At 50.8% G+C, this 23,477-nt stretch overlaps 9 protein-coding genes across 9 annotated transcripts; 5 read left to right on the forward strand and 4 right to left on the reverse strand.

The window, feature by feature from the left end:
- Nucleotides 1–856: 856 nt before the first annotated feature.
- Nucleotides 857–2,305, forward strand: FSUBG_10068 (uncharacterized protein; the record flags this gene model as incomplete). Its single annotated transcript, XM_036674609.1, has 2 exons — nt 857–1,177; nt 1,292–2,305. 2 exons carry the CDS (start codon nt 857–859, stop codon nt 2,303–2,305), a joined length of 1,335 nt encoding a protein of 444 aa, XP_036534424.1.
- A 445-nt stretch (nt 2,306–2,750) lies between these two features.
- On the forward strand, nt 2,751–3,767 carry FSUBG_10069 (glutaryl dehydrogenase; the record flags this gene model as incomplete). The annotated part of the gene is made up of 1 exon (XM_036674610.1): nt 2,751–3,767. The coding sequence occupies one exon, from the start codon at nt 2,751–2,753 to the stop codon at nt 3,765–3,767; it is 1,017 nt and encodes a 338-aa protein (XP_036534425.1).
- Nucleotides 3,768–4,565: 798 nt separating this feature from the next.
- Nucleotides 4,566–6,172, reverse strand: FSUBG_10070 (beta-succinyl synthetase precursor; the record flags this gene model as incomplete). The annotated part of the gene is made up of 4 exons (XM_036674612.1): nt 4,566–4,649; nt 4,807–4,928; nt 4,991–5,775; nt 6,147–6,172. The coding sequence occupies 4 exons, from the start codon at nt 6,170–6,172 to the stop codon at nt 4,566–4,568; spliced, it is 1,017 nt and encodes a 338-aa protein (XP_036534426.1).
- Nucleotides 6,173–6,770: 598 nt separating this feature from the next.
- On the forward strand, nt 6,771–7,906 carry FSUBG_10071 (succinyl ligase; the record flags this gene model as incomplete). The annotated part of the gene is made up of 3 exons (XM_036674613.1): nt 6,771–6,944; nt 7,014–7,064; nt 7,226–7,906. The coding sequence occupies 3 exons, from the start codon at nt 6,771–6,773 to the stop codon at nt 7,904–7,906; spliced, it is 906 nt and encodes a 301-aa protein (XP_036534427.1).
- A 917-nt stretch (nt 7,907–8,823) lies between these two features.
- FSUBG_10072 (mitochondrial dicarboxylate carrier) lies at nt 8,824–9,792 on the reverse strand (the record flags this gene model as incomplete). The annotated part of the gene is made up of 1 exon (XM_036674614.1): nt 8,824–9,792. The coding sequence occupies one exon, from the start codon at nt 9,790–9,792 to the stop codon at nt 8,824–8,826; it is 969 nt and encodes a 322-aa protein (XP_036534428.1).
- A 1,502-nt stretch (nt 9,793–11,294) lies between these two features.
- FSUBG_10073 (PBP1-Pab1p interacting) lies at nt 11,295–14,147 on the reverse strand (the record flags this gene model as incomplete). The annotated part of the gene is made up of 3 exons (XM_036674615.1): nt 11,295–11,500; nt 11,562–13,669; nt 13,726–14,147. The coding sequence occupies 3 exons, from the start codon at nt 14,145–14,147 to the stop codon at nt 11,295–11,297; spliced, it is 2,736 nt and encodes a 911-aa protein (XP_036534429.1).
- Nucleotides 14,148–16,643: 2,496 nt separating this feature from the next.
- On the reverse strand, nt 16,644–18,192 carry FSUBG_10074 (ubiquinol-cytochrome c reductase core subunit 2; the record flags this gene model as incomplete). The annotated part of the gene is made up of 4 exons (XM_036674616.1): nt 16,644–16,739; nt 16,800–17,644; nt 17,707–17,881; nt 17,944–18,192. The coding sequence occupies 4 exons, from the start codon at nt 18,190–18,192 to the stop codon at nt 16,644–16,646; spliced, it is 1,365 nt and encodes a 454-aa protein (XP_036534430.1).
- A 568-nt stretch (nt 18,193–18,760) lies between these two features.
- Nucleotides 18,761–20,849, forward strand: FSUBG_10075 (DNA-directed RNA polymerase III subunit RPC3; the record flags this gene model as incomplete). The annotated part of the gene is made up of 4 exons (XM_036674617.1): nt 18,761–18,769; nt 18,831–18,893; nt 18,968–19,672; nt 19,725–20,849. 4 exons carry the CDS (start codon nt 18,761–18,763, stop codon nt 20,847–20,849), a joined length of 1,902 nt encoding a protein of 633 aa, XP_036534431.1.
- A 1,028-nt stretch (nt 20,850–21,877) lies between these two features.
- FSUBG_10076 (mitochondrial GTP GDP carrier 1) lies at nt 21,878–23,246 on the forward strand (the record flags this gene model as incomplete). Its single annotated transcript, XM_036674618.1, has 7 exons — nt 21,878–21,941; nt 22,043–22,080; nt 22,155–22,196; nt 22,260–22,507; nt 22,562–22,739; nt 22,793–23,047; nt 23,160–23,246. 7 exons carry the CDS (start codon nt 21,878–21,880, stop codon nt 23,244–23,246), a joined length of 912 nt encoding a protein of 303 aa, XP_036534432.1.
- Nucleotides 23,247–23,477: the final 231 nt, after the last annotated feature.

Below are 23,477 nucleotides of genomic sequence, written 5' to 3' on the forward strand. Positions count from 1 at the left end.
CATTGCAGCATCCATCCACGCATTCTACTGCCAAGCAGGCTTTCAATCGCGAACTTGACAGCGTCATGTCTGAAAGTCTCATGATAAAAAAGACGGCTTGCTCCAATTGCCATAAGCGAAAGGTAAGCAAGCTTCTTTTTCCTTTGTGATGCGGCTCATTGGACCAGGGCATTACGAGAGCTGCCTCAAGGAGCCATTAAGTAGCTAATCATATGCCCTCGGGCTCTCCGATAATGTAGGTTCGATGCGACTTTATCACTGAAAGTTCAAAATGTATCAATTGTGATATATTTGCCCTCGATTGCAGGTCAGTGCTTACGCCCCTCGGATTCGCGGTTTATCGGGTTGTCGCACAAGCACTCACAAGCGAGTTACGAGCTACGGGCTGACTCGCAAGTTTCGTCAACAGTCCGCATTCGAGAAAGAGGAAACACTCCTCTGTAGTACGGCCAGCAACATATAATAACAACTCGGCAAAGTCAACATTCAGCCTAGGTGCTGCAAAAGCTCCCCGCGATGAAGCACAGCCAGAAAATTCGGCTCTGGTCACTCCAGAGCAATCCGAGCTGTCTGAGATACGCAGCGAAGGCAATTCTGCTGACCAGGAGCCAGGGCTTCACCAGGCTGTGCCGTATGTAGGCAGGACGGATATACTAGGTCCTGTCCCGTTCCGCGAGAGCTTGGAGTCCGGTAGAGCAATTTTGTCTGCCGAAGATAGCGACAGCAAGTTTTCAACGCAGACACTACAGTATCCGAACCGGTAGCGCTGCGTCTGGTGAAACTCTTCAAGTCCTTCTGCTGGCCCTGGGCCCCCATCGTTGAGGAATCCTGGTTGCTGCCGAAACGGAGATCATCGATGCCACTCTTGTTGCTACAGTCAGTGCTCCTAGCTGGTAGTCGTGTCTCCTCCATTGGAACAATCGGTCAGTCCGTGGACTTGTATCAAAAGGCCAAGGCCCGGTTCTTCTATGGTGATAACCGCATGCCGCTTGCTTCCGTCATATCCGCATTGCTGCTACAGTGGTGGTCACCTACTGGACCTGAACAGTTCTCGCTTGGCAACAGTGGCTTCTGGATGCATATTGCCGTCGGACTAGCACACCAGCTCGGCCTACACAGAGAACCCTCTGAAGGACCACATCGTGGACTGCGACGACGTATCTGGTGGACCATAGTGGTACGTTACACTCAAGCAGTACCCATTCACCTTCTTTTGGCCGCTACACGACCATCCTTCTTCCTTGTTCTCTCATTGAACTCCGCCTGTTTTGACACTTGCTGACGGACCCAGACCCGAGACATATTGATATCAATTGGCGTAGGCAGACCACGAATGATCAATCTCGAGGATAGCAACGTCTCTCCGCCCACAGCTGCCGATTTTCAGGAGGAAAGCGAAGGAGCAGACGTCTTCATAGCAAATGTTAAGATTTGCTGCATCATGGGTGACTTGGCAGAACGTCGAAGAAGGTCTCGATTCACACCCCAGTATCAACAGGCCACACAAGAAGCTCTTCGCCAATGGCTTCATGGCTTGCCTCCCAGGTTGAGGCTTTTTACCTTGGATTCCGGGGCAAAAATACCTAATCCATATAATCTTGAGTCCCGACAGATCCATGTCGTTTTCTTCGTCACCCTTATCATCCTCACGAATGCTGATAATCCTCTTGCGGCCTCGGTCACATCACTGATTGCCTCTTCATTTATTGCATCTATGTTTGCGGAGATGCAAGAAGCTGGTGATCTACAACGCCTGGGTCCCATCTTCGCGTTCCATAGCCTTGCGGCGGCACTGCCCCTACTGTCGGCCCAAAGGCTTCGTTCGATGTCCAGCTCGGCGGCAGCCGACTTTGACAAGATATACAGCGCTCTTCAAGAGCTGGCTGAAAAATGGGGTTCAGCTCGAGGACTTCTCGAACCCCTAATGGCAGCGAAGCAAAGGACGCGCGTTACGGCCGACTCTAGTGATCTGCTTGGATCTGTCTCGCCACCTTTACGGGACTTGTTTTCGGAATTCGGTAGCAGCACGTGCTCGCTATGGTGGCTGTTGCAATGGGACGCGAACCATTTGCGCGAATTCGATACGAATGCCGATGAAGTGAGGGCAGGCGACTATTTTCGATCGCTGCAAAGTACAGGAGAAGAAGAAGCCAGGACATCGGCCAGTAGACAACAAGACTTTTCGATGCCGGTTGACACTACCTGGCCTGCAATGTCTGAAGCCGAGGATATGCATCACTTGCGAGCACCATGGGAGTTGGTTCCTCCCCAAACCTCGTGGTCAGATGATGACTGGATGTTGTAACTCGCAAATACGTAGATAGTCAATTTTCCCCTGACCCCCAATTTCGTTCGAGGCGCAAGTCGAGAACTGAGGAGCGGTTAAGGAGGCGGCCAAGAGTGCACTGTGGTGTGGAGCCGCCCTCCGTGGGACCGCCGAGGAGTGGAGACCGAACGCCGCCTCCGGTTCATTTCGCCTCGGCGATCGTATCGTCTTCCTCCTTGCTCCTCGGCGTTTTTTACGAAGTAATGAAGCGAGATCGCCGGAGCAGGCCGTAATTTCTCTTTTTGAGACCGCCTTACAAGATGCATAACCTGAAGGACTTATTATTTTTTCTTCTCTTATCATCATCATCCTCGTCTCTTGTGCAAAGCGCGAACAGTGCTCATCCAGTCACAACATAGTCGCTACACCACCACACCACCAACAACACAAGCTGTCACATTCATTCAATTGATAATCAGTCGCCATGTCGTTGTTCAGCTGCCAAAGGAGACTTGTCGCCAAGGCCGCCATGAAGCCATCAGCATCGCTTTTCCGATGTGCTTCCACGCGTGCTCCGTTTCAATGGCAGGACCCATTGAACATGCAGGAGGTCCTGACCGACGAGGAGCGGTCGATTCAAGAGACAACCCGTAGCTATTACCAGGACAGGCTTCAGCCAAGGATTCTCGATGCTTATCGCTCGGAGAACTACGACCGCAAGATTCTTGAGGAGATGGGAGAGCTGGGTCTTCTAGGTCCTACTATCGACGGCTACGGGTGCGCAGGTGTCAGTAGCGTCACAGCTGGCCTCATCACCCGTGAGGTAGAGAAGGTCGACTCAGGCTATCGATCTGGTATGTCAGTTCAGAGCTCTCTCGTGATGGGACCGATCGAAGAACATGGATCTCAAGAGCAAAAGGATCGCTGGCTTGAGAAGCTGGGACGCGGCAAGCTTGTCGGCTGCTTCGGTCTTACTGAGCCTAACCATGGTTCCGATCCTGGCTCTCTGGAGACCACTGCCGTTCCCCATCCCACCAAGAAGGACGCATACATCCTCAACGGCGCCAAGACTTGGATTACAAACTCCCCCATCGCAGACATCCTCCTAGTTTGGGCCAAGCTCGATGGTGTCATCCGCGGTTTCGTCATTGAGCGCGACCAGTGCGCTCCTGGAACCCTAGAGACGCCTGCCATTAAGGATAAGAACGGTCTTCGTGCTTCCATCACTGGTATGATCCAGATGGGCGGTTGCATAGTTCCTGCTGCCAATATACTTCCCAATGTTACCGGTCTTAAGGGCCCCTTCAGCTGCCTTAACTCAGCTCGCTACGGAATCGCATGGGGAACTATTGGTGCCCTTGAAGACTGTCTTGACCGCGCAAGGACCTATGCTCTCGAACGCAAGCAGTTCAACAAGCCCCTGGCCCAGTTCCAGCTCATTCAGAAGAAGCTTGCCGACGCCTCGACAGACGCTGCTTTCGGTCTCCAGGCCGCCCTGTAAGTTGGCCGCCTGAAGGACAAGGGTCTTGCGGCCCCCGAGATGATTTCAATGATCAAGAGGCAGAACTGTGATCGTGCTCTGTCCGGTGCTCGCACTCTACAGGAGGTCTTTGGTGGCAACGCTGCAAGTGATGAGTACCACGTTGGACGTCACGTTGCCAACCTTTTTGTTACACAGACGTATGAGGGACAGAGCGATGTTCACGCGCTGATCCTCGGGCGTTCAATTACTGGCCTGCAGGCCTTCTTTTGATCAGGGCACTCACTTGGTACTCCTCTATAAAAGTCAATAGTCAGTTATATATCCACCTTGATACTTGGAAAGCACAATCGAATCTTCGCTTTTGGTGTCACTATGAGATCTACTATAGTAGCATTCCTGTTTCCTAGAGTCCCTACTCCTCCCTGCCTTTGGGGGCAGACTACACTTGTGAAGTGTAGAAGGCCACTCCCAGCACTCATGCCCATCTGCTGGTGTAGCTGACGGTTCGAAAGCAATTCGAAGATCAAGCCGCGGTGCTTATTCTCAAGGACGGACGAAATAGATCAGCAGCTTTCTACACAGCCTCAGAGAAGTCGCTGGTCGAATGCATGTATCGTCCATCTTGATGCTTAGAAACTTGATGGGGCTATCAGTTCTTGTCACCACAGTTGTATTTATTAACGATAGCAATTCCCAACCCTTCGCGTCCCACTCCACCTTTGCTCCGGGCAGACTAAGCAAAAGCAATTCTTCAAGATCATGCAGTATTGATTTTGATACTAAATAACTAAGACTTGTGTATCTGACATTCTCGAGTCAGGTCCGAGACAGGGCAGCAGCTTTCTGCACAGCTTCGGAAAAGTCACTGATCGAATGGATAGGAAGGCCACTTCCCTCGAGCTAGTTGAGGAGAGTTAGCATCTTGTCTATTATTCTCCATTTGTGTGTGCGTGCCGATGAGCAGATGGCATTCAAGCTTGCTCCGCCATGGCGAACCTTGGTAGGCACCTAGTGAAGAGAAGGTCTTGGGAGTATCTTGTGATTGGAATTGACTTACAATTTTGCGACACTCAGTGGACCCCGTACCTTCGAGCCTGACTACTAGAGGAATCTTGGACTTGCTGATCTCCTTGAGCGCATCGATAAGTGCCTCCGCAACGACGGGTCCGCGGATAATGCCTTGTGATGCCTTTTAGTAAAGGTTCAAGCCAAGCAATTCAGTCAAGTAAACAAACACTCACCGCCAGAAATGTTGATGAAGAGAACCTTTACGCGCTCGTCGCTCAGTACCAGCCGAAGCGCGTTGACCATGGTATCCTTGGTAGCCTTGCCTCCCGCATCAAGGAAGTTAGCACAGGTTCCGCCGTAGTAGGCGATGGCGTCCATTGTATCCATGGCAAGGCCCGCGCCGTTGGCAATGTTCCCAATCATTCCATCAAGAGACACGTACGCAAAGCCGTGGCTTGCAGCGAGAGCCTGTCGCGGGTCCTTGTCCTCCCCCTCTCCCTCTCCCTCACCCCTAAACTTGGCGAGCTCTGGCTGTCGAAAGCACGCAGCATCGTCGAAGGAGAATTTGGAGTCTAGGCAAATAAGATCTCCTTCCTTAGTGATGACCACGGGGTTGATCTCCAGCAAGGTTGCATCCTTGGCTCTGAAAATAGTGTACAGGCGGGAGACCATCGTGTGCAACTGCTTGATAGAGTGCTCGCTGGTAAGGCCGAGCACCTTTGCGATAGCATTCGCATCCTTCCGCGTAATATCCTTGTCGTAGGAGAGATGCAGCTTGATAATGCTATCGGGGTCCTTCTCGGCGGCCTCTTCGACATTCATTCCCCCGCTTCTCGATACGACGATTGCCGGCTTGCTTTTGGTTCTGTCTACCGCAAAGGATAAGTAGAACTCCTTTTCGTACTTCACTTGCTCTGTGACGTAGACTTTGTTGACGACAAGACCTCGTTCTGAGGTCTGCTTGGTGCGGAGGCGGTGGCCGAGCATGCGATCAGCGAGCTCCTGGGCATTGAGGGAACTAACTAATGGTCAGCACTTAGATACACTCTCGTGGTACACTTTGAAGATTTGGATCTGGCCTACGAGTTCACTTTGTGTACCCCGCCCTCGAGGCCGTTATCGAACGTGCCTTTGCCACGACCCCCGGCTAAGATCTGGGCCTTCAAGACTCCCGAACCACCTAGAAAGACAGCAATTTAGTACAGAGAGATCCCTACCACTCACTCTTGTGGTGTATTGGATTGCGATTCATCATTCACCTAAGTAGTCTATCGCCTTATGACCTGTTGCGGTGTTGTGGCAACTCGACCACGGGGCACGTTGACTCCATTCTGGTGTTTGTTGGTTAGAATCGCCGCCGTAATTATCTTGTCAGATAGACATACGTACCTCGGAGAGGATCGACTGAGCGGCATGTTCTTGTATACTGAAGGCCCTTGCGCCATGGGGCTTGCTTGGCCTCGTTGCTGCTCTGATGCCGCTTGGAGCACCTCTTGTATAAATCTTGGACAGCATCTTGCGTAGGTATGGAATTTCTCAAAGGTAAACACGGGCTTGTGAGAATCAAGTCAAGCCTGAAAGGAGGAACTTGTTTCTTTTCTCTAGGCAGTCTAGCATCAGACAACCTACTAATCATTACATTTTGTTTGAATTATATAGGCTATCAACTTAGGTAGGTACTAGACGCGACACCTAATGGTCGCCCAGAGCAAGCCCTCCGAGGCAGTCGGTGGTAGGTTCGGGATCTGGGGTCCGGGGTCAAGTACACGGCGAGTGCTCCCGCGGCGCCTCGGCGATACCTTATTTCTAGACAAGTCAAGCTAGAACCTCCTCTAAGGTATTCTCCTTGCGTGTAAGTCAGTAACGAGACTGCTGCTAGGTGATAAAACATACCTTACGTACGGACTGCCAACGTTAGAATAAAGGCCTGATCCATTGGAGAATTTGGCGGTACCGAGATCGATCTGTCTACCTATTATACTGTACTAACTGTACATGATTTATCTTGCAAAGATGCAGATGCTTCCAAAAGTGCACCGAGCTTTTGCTGATTTTCAATGCCGAGCGTCAGCTTCACGGTATCCGCCTGCACCAACAAGAGGATTCCATAGCTTAAAGGGCAACGTCCAGAATCTCATGGTCAACGAGACTACGCGTGTCATCTACCAAGGTTTTACAGGGAAAACTGTAGGTGAAACTCTTCTCTTCCTATCTTAGGTACCCTCCTTGTTGAACAACTCTGACCTTACCTACTAGACTAAGGCAATCAACAATGCAAGAGATGCCATCGCACATGGAATAAACATTGTAGGCGGAGTGTCGCCCTAGAAAGGGGGCACGACTAATCTAGATCTTCCTGTGTTCGCCACCATTCGTGAGGTAAGGGATTTGGTCCTTCACTGCGAGCAACAACGGTCATGGACTGACTGGCTGACTGGCTGACCTTTATCTTCTTTGTGGCAATCTAGGCAGCCCAAGCGGTTCGCCCTAATGCGAGTCTGGTTCACGTCCCTGCCTCGTTCGCTTCAGGGGCGGTAGAGGAGGCCATTGAAGCCGAGATCCCTCTCATTGTCGCCATTGCCGAACACATTCCTGTGCATGATATGCTCCGAGTCCACGAGATATTGAGAACGCAGAGCAAATCGCGACTCGTAGGCCCAAACACGCCAGGAATTCTGGCTCCTGGCAAATGCCGCATTGGTATTATTCCCGCAGACCAATGTGCTCCTGGTCGGGTTGGCATTATCTCACGAAGCGGCACCATGATCTACGAAGCAATTGGCGCAACCTTGAGAGCCGGGCAAGGTCAAAGCCTTGTCGTTGGTCTGGGAGGTGACTCCATGCCGGGTACCACGATGAAAGAAGCTCTCGAGGTGCTGCTACACGACTCGGCCACAGAGGCGATCATCCTTATTGGGGAAATCGGAGGTTCGGCTGAGGTTGAAGCAGCTGAGCTGCTCAAGCCCGTCATCAGCATCATTTCAGGACGAACGGCTCCGCCTGGGCGCGCCATGGGTCACGCGGGGGCTCTGCTGGCTGCTGGGGAGCTTGGAGCAGATGCAAAGGCGAGAGTACTGCAGGACTCTGGTGCTCGTGTTCTGGATCATCTTGGCTTGCTGGAGAATGAGCTTCGAGCTATTTTCTCATGACCAAATTGACTTTATTACCTATTTTATATCGACTCTTGGCTCAAAAACAAGCGTTCATCTTGGTATGTGTCTTACGTGTGTGAGTGATTGTTCCTGGGTATAATCCAGGGGTTGAGGGGATAAGGATGTCCAGGAGGTAAACCTTTGCGTAAAATGGTTGCGTATCGGCTTTACGAACGGTAATTCATCGTACCTTATTCGAAAACATTCTTCGTATGCATTTGGCATCTTGTGACAAGAAGACAGAGTAGACAACACCCCAAAGACTACGATTTCACCCGACTCCAAACCCGCTCGCTATTGTAAACAACTTGTCCAGGTTCGACTCAAGGGTTGTTCACTCTACATAGGTACCTAGGGGAGATCTCTCTCCAGTATAATACCCTATGATACCAAGCAATAAGCTATCAGTATCTATGCGCAGTGATGGCAGCGGATCTAGTGGCTTGCAACCGCGGATGGTGGTTCGTTTGTGCAGCAAATCGCCGAGGGCTCCGAGGCGAAATGGTAATAACAACATCAGTCAATCTCCCTCGCGTTTGGCTCGTAACTATGTAGCAACATAGGCGGTTGAGTAAGTAGGTAGGCTAGGTCTTAACTCCGCATCGACACCGAGACGTATTTCCTCGGCCTGGGTTTTGGATTGAGGATGATGCATCGCCGAGAAGAATTAAGCTATCCGGTTTCCTCCAGCTTATTATCCCTAGGTCAAGTAACAAAACCAAGCGATCTCAGGATTGTCTAAAGGAGAACAGCTTGGCCAGGATGTAAAGCATCATTGATGATTCTATGTAAAGAAAGAGATTGTAGTATCGGTAAAGATGTTTCATGACTGTTTCTTGCCGGAACCCTTCGCACAGCGCCCATGATGAATAATATGACTGCGCAGCCTTGTCGGCTCTTCGATCTATCACTACCTATCTATACAAAGCCTTCAGCTGTTCAAGGAACACCATAGTTAAAACTGTCTGTGGACCTAGTCGCATGAAGCTCGGTGTCCATCCCTTAAAAGCCCAGCTGAAGCCCTCTTGTCTCCAAGCTTGAGTCAAGACACTTCCAATGGAAGCGCGATTGGTCGAGGTCATTACCCGTGTCTTGATGACATCCACGGGAGAGCATACTGTGGTTGCCGTGAGTCCTGCCATGGTAGAAGCAATCAAATGAGTCCCTGTTCCATCCGTCATGCTGAGATGCTCAAGGCAGGCAGCTTTGAAGATGTCGTATGAGCCGATCTGGGAAGCTGTCATGAGTGCCGCACGACTAATGTTGGGCCCAAGACCCCTGAACATGCCAGAAAGACCTTCTTCTCTTGCAATTGAAGCCATGCCATGGAAAACGCTTGCATAGCCACGTCTTTGCGCAGGTGGTAAGGCGGCGTCTGTCTGCATGCGAAGATTGACGACATCCGCGGGATTCCCTGCGATACCGCCGAGGACGCCTGCGATTGCTGCATGGAAAATATACAGGCCCATTCTCGGTTTTGCGACGCTGCCATCCCCGTTGAAGGATGGCTGACTGTATCGGGCCTTGAGTTCCTCATACACTCCTAGACGAACGCTCGAATACGTAAGTTGTCGAAGAAGTACGGCACTAAGCCCCGAGTACACACCACGGGGCCCTTCGGCCGTCCATATCTGTCTCAAAGCAGATAACATGGAGGCCCTTGATCCAGCAGAGCTGTGCTGCAAGCGAGCCTTGACAAGATCGAGCGGGTGGGTGAACAGTGCTGCACCAGCAGCTGCTGCCCCCCCTAGCCAGAAAGGTTGTTTCGTGCGACTAGCTCTCGCCGACGTTGGTTCTTGTCTTGACTCGTGTTTGGGGAGCGCTTCAAAGGGCACGTTCTCTCTTGTCAAAGAGAGGGGAGGTTGTTGTTTTGGCTCGTTCATCATGAGCCGTAGCTTTCAAGACCTGATCAAGCAAAGATATCGCAGAAGCTCACGAATGTAACTAGGGCGGATGGTGACAATTTGTCGTAATCATCATGAGAACTTGAGAATAGAGAGTTCTCTGGTCTTTGGTATAAGATTTCAATCATGTTTCCAAGGTAATGGCCAGAGCGGGCTGTTGGAAATCGCCTCGGCGATTCGGAGCTCATTTTCTTAGGCCTAGTCTGAGGGCGACCCGCGTTGCTAGGATTGATGAATTCTGAAATGCTGTCTTGTGTTTTCAAGATATACTCTGCTTCTAAGTAGTATATGCCAGGTCCCTTGATACTTTGATACTGTCCTGCTGTCTGGGAAGGGGACTGAGGTGGAGAAGGGAAGTGTGAAAAGCTACACACTCATGTATGCACGGCCATCGCATGCATTGTTCAATAGCAGGGGTCCATAAGATTCAATGTACTTTAGGCGTCGTTCAAGTTCTGGCATACAAAGTAACACACTACAAATGCGGTTGTTCATGTCCAGCTCGGTGGGTAAGTAAGTATACAGTCACTATCGCACACATCTTCAAGCTGCTTGTACAGGTGAAACCAACATGGACATAGTCCTTTGTCTCATTTTACCATATGGCTACTTGTGCTGCGTTGTAGATGGTAAGACAATAGTTGATGGGCAATTGCCTTGCGTCACGTCGCTTGATCTTGTCAACTCGACTGCTCGACCCCTTTCCTCACAACCAGACCACTCTGATTCCTCAACTACCCCACTTGTCGCTAACCTTAGCAAATACTGTCAAAGATTTGAAGGCATAAACTATTCAGCAACCACCCAAACACTCTCAATGGTGGCATTGCAGTTAGCTCTGGGTTTTGCCACCGGATTTGCACCAAGTCATTCCCCTACTAAACGTCCGCTCTCCCTTTGGGCGATGGAAAACCATACTCAGCAGGTCGCCTCAGTTTCGAGGGTTGCCAGTCCAGGTGTTTGGTGTTGGTGTCCCCGTACCCATGTTTACTAGGCTACCGGCCTAGCCTGTTCGACTACACTTCCTCGGTGCTTGTCCGCTCGAGGAAGCACTGAGAACAGAGACGGACATTCCGACGCCCCATTTTGTCCATTGTTGCCAAAGTACAACCAAACAGCATTGCCAATCCCATTGCCATCCAATCAACGTGATAGCAGATGGACAATATCAAATGTCGTTTCATCTCTTCCACAGCTGACACCATCCACCGAGTTGCACCGTCCATCAACCCAATGACGTATTCGCTAGCCCAAATACTTAGGGACATCCGAGGCTTAGGCCCCCTCTCATCTAAGCTCTGTCGTTCCTATATTAAGCTCGTATGTAATTATTCACACACTGTTGTCTTGATAGAGCTCAGACTCCGAGATAAGTGCATTGAGGTCAATCTCGGTGAGGCTGCCGCCTAGAAAGGCCATGCTAAGTGCTGCACTTTATTTATGTGAAGGCGAAGAGGAAACCCAATGTTGAGTTTCAGATCTTATTTGGCTTCTTCTGAAGCCTCCGAAGGTCGAGGGTGGCTGGCGGCAGGCACAGCGTGGTTAGCTTGGGGCGTCTGGTGTGTTCCTTGGCCGCCATATCCTTTGCTATAGTTATTGCCGCCTCGGTGCTGCCCGCCATACTGGTGGCCCTGTTGTGGACTTGTGCCAAAGTGTTGAGGCACAGGGCTGCTATACCCGCCCCTCACTGCACTGGCGTTAGCCGCTTGTTAATCCTCTGCATGGTGATGGGTGTCAATATGACTTACTTGGACCGCCTTGCTGGCCTGGATTAAAAACAGGCTGGTTGTACTGCACATTGGGGCTCATTCCATACATGGGCTGGCCTTGTTGTGAGCCCTGATGCGCCATCATCGGCGCTGCGGGGCGACCAGGGCTGGGATAGCCATTAACACCAGGGACTGGCTGAGGTCCAGAAGGAGGCATAAATTGCGGGTGTCCTCCAGGATACATCATCTGCGGGCCAGGGACCATTCCTTGAGGTCCAGGTATAAACTGTTGCGGCATCATCATCGGGCCACCCATCTGACCCTGCTGAGGGCTCATGTATTGATGATTGTTAGAGAAATTGCGGAACTGATTCATCTGAGGCGTGCCGGGTCCCATAAAGACTGCCTGGTTGTACGGTACTTGCGGAGAGTTGTAGGCTACAGGAACGTTGCCGAGGCGGGGTGAAGCAAAAGACTGGGCTGAGTTTGAGTGCATCATACGATGATCGTCGTTTCCGTATGGCGGATGGGGAACATGACCATGCTGGGGTGTGTGCATCTGCATAGGAGGCATATGAGGCGAGCCCCTAGGAGCCATGTTCGCGCCCTGCTGGAGGTGGAATGGTAGTTGGTGCTGGTGTGGAATCTGAGGGACAACATGTTGGGGGTTCGGGGTAGCCAGCGCAGGACCGCCAAATGGCTGGCGTTCGAAGTATTCCTTGTAAGTCAAATGCATAGTAGACTCTGGCTTCTCATTGTCTTGGAGCTGCCGCCAGGTAGGTAGTGTATCGAAGGATGGGCGCAGGCCGGCGTTTTCGTCCCAGTTTCTCCCTTGAGGGGGCTTCAAGGTCTGGATATGAGACAGTATGTAGCATTTCTTCACATCAATGGCCTTTGTCTTACGGCGGATGAGCTGGCCATCGGAAACGCCACTGCTTGCTGAGGCGTCGACATTGTTAGCAGCAGATCGAGGACTCGAGGCTGCACTGGCGTGGCTATTGGGGTTGAAGGCAGCCGCGAACGGGCTGGGCCTAAATTCGTGGCTATTCGGGTTCAGCTTTGCACCCATATGGCTGGGGTTGCCGCTGAGGCGTCGGTTATAGCCAGCTTCGACACCGCTAGCTGGCCCTGTTGGAGGAGCACGGGTTTCCTGACTAGGAGTGTGTCCCTGATGGGCTGCAGGAGGCTGAGAGTATTTTTGTTGTTCAACATTGCGTAATCGCTGAGCCAGAGTGCCGGTTTGTTGTTGCGGAGGCACATGGGGACGGTTGTTTCGATACTGCTGCCCATGATAAGGCTGCTGAGCATACTGTTGGCGAGCACCAGGATGGCGAGGTTGTCCCCCGGCTGCAGGCGTAGGCTGAGCGCCGGCAGGACCACGGGCTGCTCGGGTATCACTGGGAGCAGGTGCACCAGCTGCGGCACCTTGACCAGACGTTTTAGCCTGGGATTCTTTTAATGGAGCAACCTTCTCCTTAGTCACGGCAGTAGCCTTGGCCTTGGCCACCTCTTCGGCATTTTTGATAGCCTTGGCCTGGATTTCTTGTTGCTTAAGGGGGTCCTTGGCTATGATGGACACTAAATCTGTAGGGACCGGGGTTGAGAGTTTGAAAGAGTTGGCAAACTTCTTTAACTCTGTCAGCTTGACCTCTTTGTCCTGCTTGGCTTTGTTGCTTCTGGCCTTCTCGGCGTTCTGTCGTTGCTGGCTAGCAAAAGTCTTGAATTCCTTCAACACATCATGTTCAACTGTGGAGGTAGCACTGGGAGTAGGAGCAGCCTGACTTCCAGGAGCTGGGGCAGCTTTGGCGGTGTCGGTTGACTTGGTCTCGGTCCCCTTTCCATTAGCAGGCTTTGAGTCATTGATCGAGGGCTCCGTGACCTTGACTTCTGTCGGAGCTTTTTGCGCATCGGTTTTCGGCATGGATCCATTCTTAATAGCGTCGGAGGAGTGAACTTTAGTCTCTTCGGGGGCTGGCGGAGCCTGTTTCTTGGGCGGTGCTTTGATCTGGGAAGAAATAATTGCAGGGTCAATAGGGGCACCTTTGACACTAGATTGAGCGGCGGGTGCCCGCTTGGCTGGTGGAGTGTACTTGTTCTCACGCCCAGCAGATAGAGGCGGGAAGTCTTGACGCCGAACACCGCTGTATCTGTAGGAGAATTATGATTAGCTACACGAATAAATGGTTGAGAAAGGGGTAGCTACTTGTCCTCTTCATCACCCCCATCATCTCCGCCGGCGTAGTCCATGACACGTTCCTCAGCCACGTGAGCAGTAGTGGGCGCGCTGCGTTCAATTTCGCGCGCCTTCCTGTCTGCTGCAGCTATCCTCTCTCTGTATTCTGGGTGGCTCTTGTCAATAGCGGTAGTGTAGAAGTTCTCATCGTAATTGGTTTTCAGTCCAAAGAGCCTCTCATTCTCGGCAAACTGATCCCAATTCCCGCTACCGCTAGACTTCTCAAGGCTGCCATTGAAGTTATCGTTCGAATCGGGGACCCAAGGTTGAAGAACCCGCTCGTTACCGAATCGATTTTTGGAGATGGCAGTATCGGTTCGGAATGCAGCCCGGCCTCCTATATAGCCCAGGATTAGATAGTTCTTGTTCGAAAGGACTACACAACAAACCATTCTGTTTGCCCCCAGACCCCCCACCAGCTATTCCATCCTTCTTCGGAACGGGCATGTTCGGGAACGCTCCAGTCGTTATGTAAATTCTTAAAAGAGAGTCAAGTTTAACAAAGCTCGGCCACCATTCAGGTAACCAGAAAGAAGCTCAAGTGACGATGTGGGGTGATTGTGGATATTTCGTTTGGGATCGCAGAAGGACGGGAAGCGACTTCGTGATTCTGAATAGACGCAGATGTTAGCCTTCCAAGCGCTATCAAGTCTCTCTGCTCAGGCGCAAATGGCAGGGAGAATTGAAACTCAGCAGTGTATCATTAGAGGCCAAGTCCTGATACCATGACGTGACGACAGTAGATTACACGAAGATCGTGGGGTTTGGGGATGCTCGATAAGGGGAAATACCAAATCGACTTGGTAGAGAAGAAAAGATGGGTATGATGCAACGACTTACTTTGCGATAGCTTGAGGAGATCAATGCAATAGTCGGGCGATACGATGACTACCTTATGGAGCTGGACTGAGTCTATTGGGCCAAGGCCAAAGCTACAGTAAAGTTGCGAAACGCTCACTTCTGACTCAATGCTGCAAAGGTTAGTAACTCTATGCATGCATTCATATGTAGAGCCGTTTCTGATCCACTGAATAGAATTCCGGCGAGGGTTGTGTGCTTGAGAGTCTAAAAAGATAGGTAGGGAGAGAGAGGAAAATAGCAGGGAGACCAAGCCAAGCAGTTGTGTGAGGAGAAGCGAAAAGGCGGCTCCAACGAAAACGCTGTCAAGAAAACGGGCGAAGAAAGTGAAAGACGAGGGGGTTCGAGTGGTTTTACCTCGCGGGGGTCTATAGAGACAGGGGGGGAGACCCAGATGCAATGATCTAGAGCGTCGTCCAGCTCGCGTGCCGTTAAAATTGCCTTGCAATGGGCAATAAGACCATGGAGCGGATGCGGAAAAGGAGGGTTTGAGTCGTGGTTGGAAGGGAGAGTCGAGACGATGAGCGACGAGGATTTGGTGGTAGTCGAATTGGTGGTTGAGGCTTGGGCACTGAACCTTTACTCCGAGAGGTACCTACGCCTACTTACCTTAGGGGACGGCACAGTACAGGACAGGACAACACAGTAAAGTGGAGGTCACAGCGGCAGTACCTCTGATGGCGGGAGGGTCGAAGGGTCTCCTCTGTTGCTCTTCTGCTGGACTACTAAGTTAGAGCCCTCTCTTTTAGTTTGTTCAGGGACACACAGCCGCGGAAAGGCTTTTCCCTCCCGGCACTGGGTCCCCTGCTTTATGTACCTCTAACTGTCGTGAGTGTCGTGCTTGGCCAGTGTCGTGTGTCTGAATGCCTGTAGGTAGAGTCGACAAATACTGTGGGTCCGCTCTCGAAAGTTGTGTCTTGTGAGTGGTTTCCCTAACCCAAGCTTTGACATCCATTGTCCATGGGTGTTTGAGAAGTATGATACCTAGGTACATCATGTCTTATAGTAATCGTCGAGTTCGACAATTGGGAACAAATTACAATATGCACAATCGCCTGCAGCTGCAATGAAATAACGACGTAGTCTAGATCTTACCCCCGGGTCCATTTTCTTTCCTCTACCTGAGGTAGCAGGTAGTCCAGTTGTGAATGTGCTTCTCCTACCCCCGGGGGGCATGAAAACAACGGAGCTTGATATGGGGTGTCAAAATAAGCTCAGTAAAAATTATCCTAAGCCCAGGCTATATCACCTAAATCATTTTGTCATTTAGGACCAAGGTCCTGAGTTTTCTTTCCTCCCCTAGCCTACGTAGTACAGACAGAGTACGTATGAAAGAAAGCTTACACGCTTGTTGCTATAAAAGTGGGCGTTGCCGGGGATGCAGTGGGGATACAGTACAGTGCGCATAACCGGCATGAGCTTGAATCTTCAGCGCTTGCAGTGACATTCAGCTTCTATTAAGGTACCTATCATCAGAAAACATGCAAAGCCCCAATGCATAGCCAAACACAAGGCGAGAGGGGCTGTATTGGTGTAGGCGCAGTGTTGGTGGTACAACTTGTGTACCCATGAATACGATGCTGACTGCAAGTTTGGGGCAACGACTGGTTTTCAAACGTATGAGTGGCTGTAACCTGACCGGTTCTGGCTTCGCCGAGTTATACGAATGTTTTCAACCATGGGATGTCTGGCAAGATCCCTGAGTTGAGTCTGGTATCTTTAGCATCGCTGTCCTTACGGGTTGACTGGAAAGGTTGTCATTGAGCCCTCACAACTTTTTACCAAAGCGCACGTCGGCAAAAGTAACCTTTTAAGATGCTACCTCTAATGCACTGCAGCAGATCAAACTCGATCTGCCTTTGCAGTAGATAAGCGTCGCCAAGCTCATGTAACATAAAATTGATGGTGGAGAACAAAGGGGCCTAGAATGGATCAAAGGATTTCTACTACAAATATTCACAAAGAGGTCAGCCTCTCCCACATGACTTCTAAACTGTTGGTACAAGTTCTTTTCTCTCTTGGACCTCCATTTATACTCGCAGACCAATCTCCTCAGCATAGGGCAGCACGAACAGATCACCGACAGTTGAAACGGTGGCCTTGCCCTCAATGAGAGTCTTGGCAGCCTATAAATAAAAGTATTAGTCTTACAGAAACATTTAACAAAAGTCGGGGTAAGTCCTTACAGTTTTAATGGATTCGGCGGAGACACCATCGATAGCCTTGGCAATGGCAGCAGAGTCGTAAGGCTTGCCGCTATTGACGATACCAGAGCCAGCGAGGGCGATACTGGGTTGGCGGAGCTGGTTCTGGCTCAGAAGGTTAAACTTGGCGTAGGCAACGGCCTTCTTGACATCCTCCTGGCTCGCTTGGCCATCTGCTATGCTCTTGAGCACCTTGACAGTCTCCTCAGCGCCCTTACGGACAGAGGCAGCAGGACCACTGAGCTGAACAGCAAGGAGGCCAGCATCGGAATAGGTTAGGTTGGAGGTGTTGACAGTAAGACCGGAGGTGCCAGCAGTGGCCTTGGCCAGGAGGCTAAAGCCAGGCGCCCACTTGATGGTGGACTGACCACCGAGGAGAGCAGCCAGCACAGCGTGCTCAGGCTTGGTGGAGTCGTAACCGGAGCCGGGGAAAGCAATAACAATAGAATTGCCAGCACTGGAGCTTGTTCGCTGCTCACCACCAAAGTACTTGGTTGCGTCCGTCTTAAGAGTTTGGCCACTTCGAGGGGCAGAAGGCACATCCTTGAAGAACTGGCCAACCCACTTGGAGAGAGAATCGGGAGAAGCACCGTCGGCAATGAGAGCAATGTTGGGCTTGGCGTAAGCGACGTCGGCGTAGCTAGCAATGTACTCCTCGTTCAAGTACTTCTGGTAAGGAGTTGAGGAGCTGGGGAGGAGGGAGGAGCCGAGGCCATTGTGGAAAGCGATAGCGTGGGCGTTGTCGAGAGCAGTGGCGGCGACGTCGGCGTTGAGGGCAGCCTGCTTGGCGTGGAGAACACGCTCAACATCCTCGTGGAACTCGTGAGCTGGCAATCCTCATTAGTATGGCCCAGATATGTATGTAGTGTAGGGTTGAATGTTTACTCACTGGTATACTTGGTCAGGGAGATGACCTCAGCGAGAAGCTCAGTGAAGTAAGGCAGATCCTCGCGGAGAAAGCTGGCTTCGACAACAACAGCCTCCCTGGAGTGAGAGGAAGCCAATTGACCACCAAGAAGCTCAGACTCGCGAGTAATGCGAAGACCGGATCGTCGCTGGGTGTTCTGCACAGAGCCAGCAAATTAGCTCAAGTCCTTGATTTCCACTCGATGCTCTCGTCTCTCACCTTGAAGGCAAATTCGGCAAGGCCAACAGAAAGGCCAGGAAGAGGTTGGTAGCGAGTACCGGCTTTGGCCACAACAGCGAGCGTAGTAGTAGGACCGTGAGCATCCCGCGAGGCGACCTTGAGGCCAGTCACATCCGAGGTCTCGTATGATCCGGTCGAAGCAGCGGCGGCGTAGGTTCGTCGCTGGACGCGGCAGGCTTGTCGGGCAGCCTGCTGCGCAGTTCGCGCAAGGGACGATCTCGAGATCATATTCGCGGGTGATGGCGTAGGCAATTGGCGATCCTTCGGCCGTCTGGGTGAAGCAATTGATCTCCAAGAGAAGTGCCTCGTCGAAAAGGTCCCGTCTAATTTTCGGGCTACGGGGACGAGAGAAAATGTCACGTGATTATCCCCGGTCAGCCAGATTTCCATCCGCGGCATTGGCTCATCAGTACGACTTCAGCGATATTTGAACTGGCTTTGGCGCTAGGGACAGAATGAATAGTGCTAACCTAGCATTGAACTTTTGAACCCCACCTATTGTGAGGTCAGGCCTACCAGCAGCTGACTTACATCAATCAGAGGTTGCAGGCAAAAATTGGCTTAACGATCCATTAGCATTTGCGCCGGAGAAAAAAAAAAAGCATCCCAGCCTTCTTGCTCTCTTGTCTTCTTTTTCACCCTTTGAACCTTACAGCTAGCATTGCTGATCACGAAAATCTCGATTCATTGTTTCGCAGGCCCTCGATTCTTCTTTTATGGGTTTTGTCAATCAATGACGTCCCGGTAGCAAGTGTGGAAGCTCTAGAGATAGTGAGAGGATCTCTAGGAGCAAGCAATGCTCGTTGTGAGTCGAAGCAGCTCGACAACCGTTTAAGATATACCAGCTGACAGCCCTTTCACGGCAGACAAAACACGCCGCTGAGCTTTGTGCTCTCCTAGTTAATGATCTCCATGGCGAACTTCCTTCGGTACGTGATGTTTTATGTTGTATTTGTCTGGATACAAGTGAGCTTGTGGGGCTGACATTGCTCCTCGCAAACAGCGAATCTTGAATGCACTACTCACAAAAGGCCGGTCGACCATTGCGCAACTGGCCCAACACACGTCTCTCACGCCGCGATACTTACGGAATGGCATCGCTGTCCTGATACAGCAAAACCTTCTTTACCACCACACAGACGCTAATACCGACGTCACGTACTACCAAGCCGATGCTGATGCCTGTTACAACCTTGTACGAGCAGGGAAGATCCTAAACGTGATTGAGAATCAGTATGGCATCGCCGAGCGGGAACTCGCCCAGACTCTGATGCAACTGGGTCATGCCCGAATCGCGGATCTTTCTCAGGCTTTCGGGTCGAGGGCGCCCAAGCTCAATGGACATACCAATGGTGAACATAAAACCCACGATGGCCTCATCGAATCAGAAAGCCACCTGAACTCTGTCCTTGTTCGCCTGATTCGAGCAGAAATAGTCGAGACTGTTCGGCCCGAAAGCTTCCGGAACCCCAGGGATGTCTATCGTGAGATCGAAGACGAAGTCACCAAGCCTCGACCAGGCGAAAAGGTTACCAAAGGAAAGATCGAGGCTCAACGCGAGGTCATTGAACGCTCTAGAACATACAGAGACCAGCCCAAGACTTTGAAGCGTCAGCTTGACATGAGCGGAGGTCCCAAGCCAAAGAGACGGAAACTTGTTAATGGAGCAACGCAAAATGGTCATGCATACGATGCTCCAAAACTGAACGTAAGAACGCCCAATTATTTACGATTTGATTTCCACGACTGACATTCGACAGCCCAATGTGGTGGTCAAGATAAACTATGAAAGATGTTTGGTTGAGCTGCGGAACCAGAGACTTGCAGAACTCGCGACAGAAATGCTTGGGGAAGTCACTGGTGAAGTTTACCGCACAGTGCTCGATCTTTTAACTTCAGATTCTCCGAGATGCCAGTCTGACCCCCTGCTCGATGAAGTCACTCCTGGGCAACAACCAACTGTGACAACTATCGACATATTTGAGCACTTGGACGAAAATATCAACGTCCAAAATGGGATTGGCAAAACTCCGAGAGATAAAATTGACTCACAGAGTGCTGAACGTATCAGGGAAACAGCGCCGGAGTCAGATGACGATTCGGACGATTCAGATGCCGGTCCTCCCGGTCGAAGAAAGACGTTTGACGTTGACGATGAAGTTGATGAATGGGCTGAGGACAACCATGATGGTACAGCTAATGGGGAACAAGAAAACAGAGTAAGATTTGAAGATGCTACGAATGGAAACGATACTCGAATCTCCCAGATGCGCCGTCATCTTCTTCTTCTCGCAGAAAGCAAGTATCCGTTCATCCGTCACACTGGGATGTACGGCCGCGGGCAATGGACAGTGGACTTTGGTCGCCTCGTAAGCAAGCTGCGGGAAATCGAACTGGACGCTATTATTGAACAATCCCACGGCCGCCATGGTCTACGCTTGACCCGCATTCTCCGAGAGAAGGGCAAGCTTGACGAGAAGATGCTTCCAGCCGCCGCACTGATGAAGAAGGGTGACGTGCAAGGCAAAATGCTTGCGATGCAGATGGCCGGTATAGTGGATGTTCAAGAAGTACCCAAGGACAGCAGCCGGCTTGCCAATCGAACGCTCTTCTTCTGGTACTTTGACAAAGAGCGAACCCAAACGCAGGCACTGGACGACATTTACAAGGCTATGCTCCGGTGCCTTCAAACCCTAGAGGTGGAGCGCCACAAGGAACGGAACATTCTTTCGTTTGTTGAGAGGAAGGACGTGCAAGGCAAAGAAGAGGAGGTCATGACCACAGAGCATTACAACAAATATAACAGGCATCTGGGAGTGCAGGACAAGCTTCTGGGTCAAGTCATGAGGTTAGATGAGTTGGTATCTGTGCTTCGTGATTATTGAGGAGTAGGAGACGCTAAGGCATATATGTATTCCTCCTAGCTCAAACCTCGCTTGGAATTGGCGGTTGGCGTGGGTATTAGGAACTGACATTGGGTAGGGGTTTGGCCTCATATCATCATCTTTGCATCCATATTTTAAACAGCAAATAACAAAAATAACGCATTAAATTGCCTTTTTTTGACATGTTTCTCGCCTTTGCTTCATGGCTACTTGATCGTATGATTTGATTTTGGTAAGGTAGGACTCGGTGTTGCGGGCGTGACGGCCATTAGCAAGCATGCATGTCCATATGGTCAGTCAGATATAGCTAACCTCAAGACTGGCCTGTCTACCTGGTACTGCGTATTTTGCTGACGGGGAAACTTCATATCAGTTTTTACATTACAAGAAGGCCCGTACTTCAATTCCACTATCACATTGCCTCAGGAGAGTCATTTGTTACTTCGAGGCTATGACTTGGAGGCTCGAATAAGGAGCTCTCGGCCCCCGGGAATCATAGTATTCGGCTATCATGGCATTCCTTCCGCGATGAGTGTGAACCTTGTCAAGTGTTCCTGGTTCGTCAGATGAAGACGGTTATAAAGGAACTATCGCGGCTATAGGGTACCGTGATTACTTGTTAGTGGCTTGTACAATAATAAAGTGTGGCTCGTGCTTGGCCGCTGTTGAGAGTCGAGATTCAAGAGTGGAGCCTCCCTCAACACACACCAGAGAAAAAAAAAATCCAATGAAACGATAAGGTAGGTAGCTAATAAGAGCTCCTCGATTCTCCGACGTCGGTACATAACCGCAAACACGCCAGGGTGATTTAGCAGGGGCCAGGGGATTCCCAGGAACTAAAAAAGATAAGTGCATTGGGCGACAGGAAAAATTTCCCAAACAGCCAGCTCTTGAGTCTTATACCGGAACTCTTGCTCTTTGCTCTCGCGACAAGCTCACGATTCTGTTTTTCAAACTTCGTGAAACCTCTTGAGGACGACCGTCAAAGCAGTATCTTAATCTGATTTAAATTACTCTTTCTCATCAAGATGTCTCCCCCCGTCGCTGCTGGTAGCGAGAAGGAGTCCGGCCTGGCTCGTGTCCTTGGCTCCGGTACGTTTCACTCCAATTGAAACAGGTGACCGTGCTATTGCTTTACGGTTTCCTGCAATCGACATATATATCTCTAGTTCGAGCTGACAACATCTTGACAGGTTCCGCTGGTATTGCTGAGCTGGCCGTCTTCCATCCTGTACGGAACCCCACCTCATTTGAGCACAAGCAGTTGCGACAAATCTTGGAGCTGTTCACTAACCCCTCCACAAGGTCGACACCATTGCGAAGCGATTGATGAGCAACCAGACTCGTGTAAGCAACCTACCTCTCTTAGTGCATGCCATTGGACAGGATATTGACAGTTTGCGCTTATAGATTTCCAACGCCAGCGAGTTGAACAAGGTTATCTTCAAGGACAAGGCCACCGCTCCCTTCGGACGAAAATTCGTTTCTCTCTTCCCCGGTCTGGGATACGCCGCCGGTTACAAGGTCCTCCAGCGTGTGTACAAGTATGGTGGCCAGCCTGTTGCCCGCGATTACCTCTCGAAGCACTATGGAGCAGACTTTGAGAACGCCTTCGGCAAAAAGACCGGAAAAGCCATCATGCACTCTACTGCTGGAAGGTAGGACATGAAGACCTCTGTTTCTCGAGAAACTTGAACTAATGCGCCCCACAGTTTGATCGGTATTGGTGAGATTGTTCTCCTACCTCTTGACGTCCTCAAGATCAAGCGCCAGACAAACCCCGAGGCTTTCCGTGGCCGTGGTGTCCTCAAGATCGTTGCCGATGAGGGTTTCGGCCTGTACCGTGGTTGGGGCTGGACTGCTGCTCGTAACGCCCCTGGATCTTTCGCTGTACGTGTGCCTTTCAGCTTCTTCAGTTGATTTGGAAAACTAACTTGGTGTAGCTATTTGGTGGATCTGCTTTTGCCAAGGAGTATATTTTCCATCTTGAGGATTACAACAAGGCCAGCTGGTTCCAGAACTTTATTGCTTCTATTGCTGGCGCTTCCGCTTCTCTCGTTGTCTCTGCTCCCCTTGACGTTATCAAGACCCGTATCCAGAACCGAAACTTCGACAACCCTGAGAGTGGCTTCCGAATTCTGTCCAACATGGCCAAGAATGAAGGTCCTGGAGCTTTCTTCAAGGGACTTGTCCCCAAGGTACGTTCACCAGCATAGAAAGTGATAGCCGTCTTTCTGCGGCCCGCCAGCTCCCGATCAACTCCCGTCCCCACCCTAGAACTTCTAGACGCTAACTTATACCGCCTTGCAGCTGCTCATGACTGGTCCCAAGTTGGTCTTCTCTTTCTGGCTTGCCCAGACTTTGATTCCTGCCTTTGACATTGCATTCAAGAAGTAGAGATGAGATTATGGAATATTTGAATTCATGTTAAAAGATAGATATACGAATCTGGATAGGTACTATCTGGACGCTGATGACGAAGAAGGCTTAAATGGGAGTTTAGACGGATTAGGTTATTAGGTTTGCTACGATAGACACGCCGCTGCGCCGATATGAGAGGATCGGCTTCGCTTGGAAGCCAGGTAATCTGTTAGTAAGCAGTCGAGAGGTACTCACTCAGCTCTGTAT

Source organism: Fusarium subglutinans (genome assembly GCF_013396075.1).
Source record: "Fusarium subglutinans strain NRRL 66333 chromosome Unknown NRRL66333_c0000167, whole genome shotgun sequence".
In the NCBI taxonomy this organism is placed as follows: Eukaryota; Fungi; Ascomycota; class Sordariomycetes; order Hypocreales; family Nectriaceae; genus Fusarium; species Fusarium subglutinans.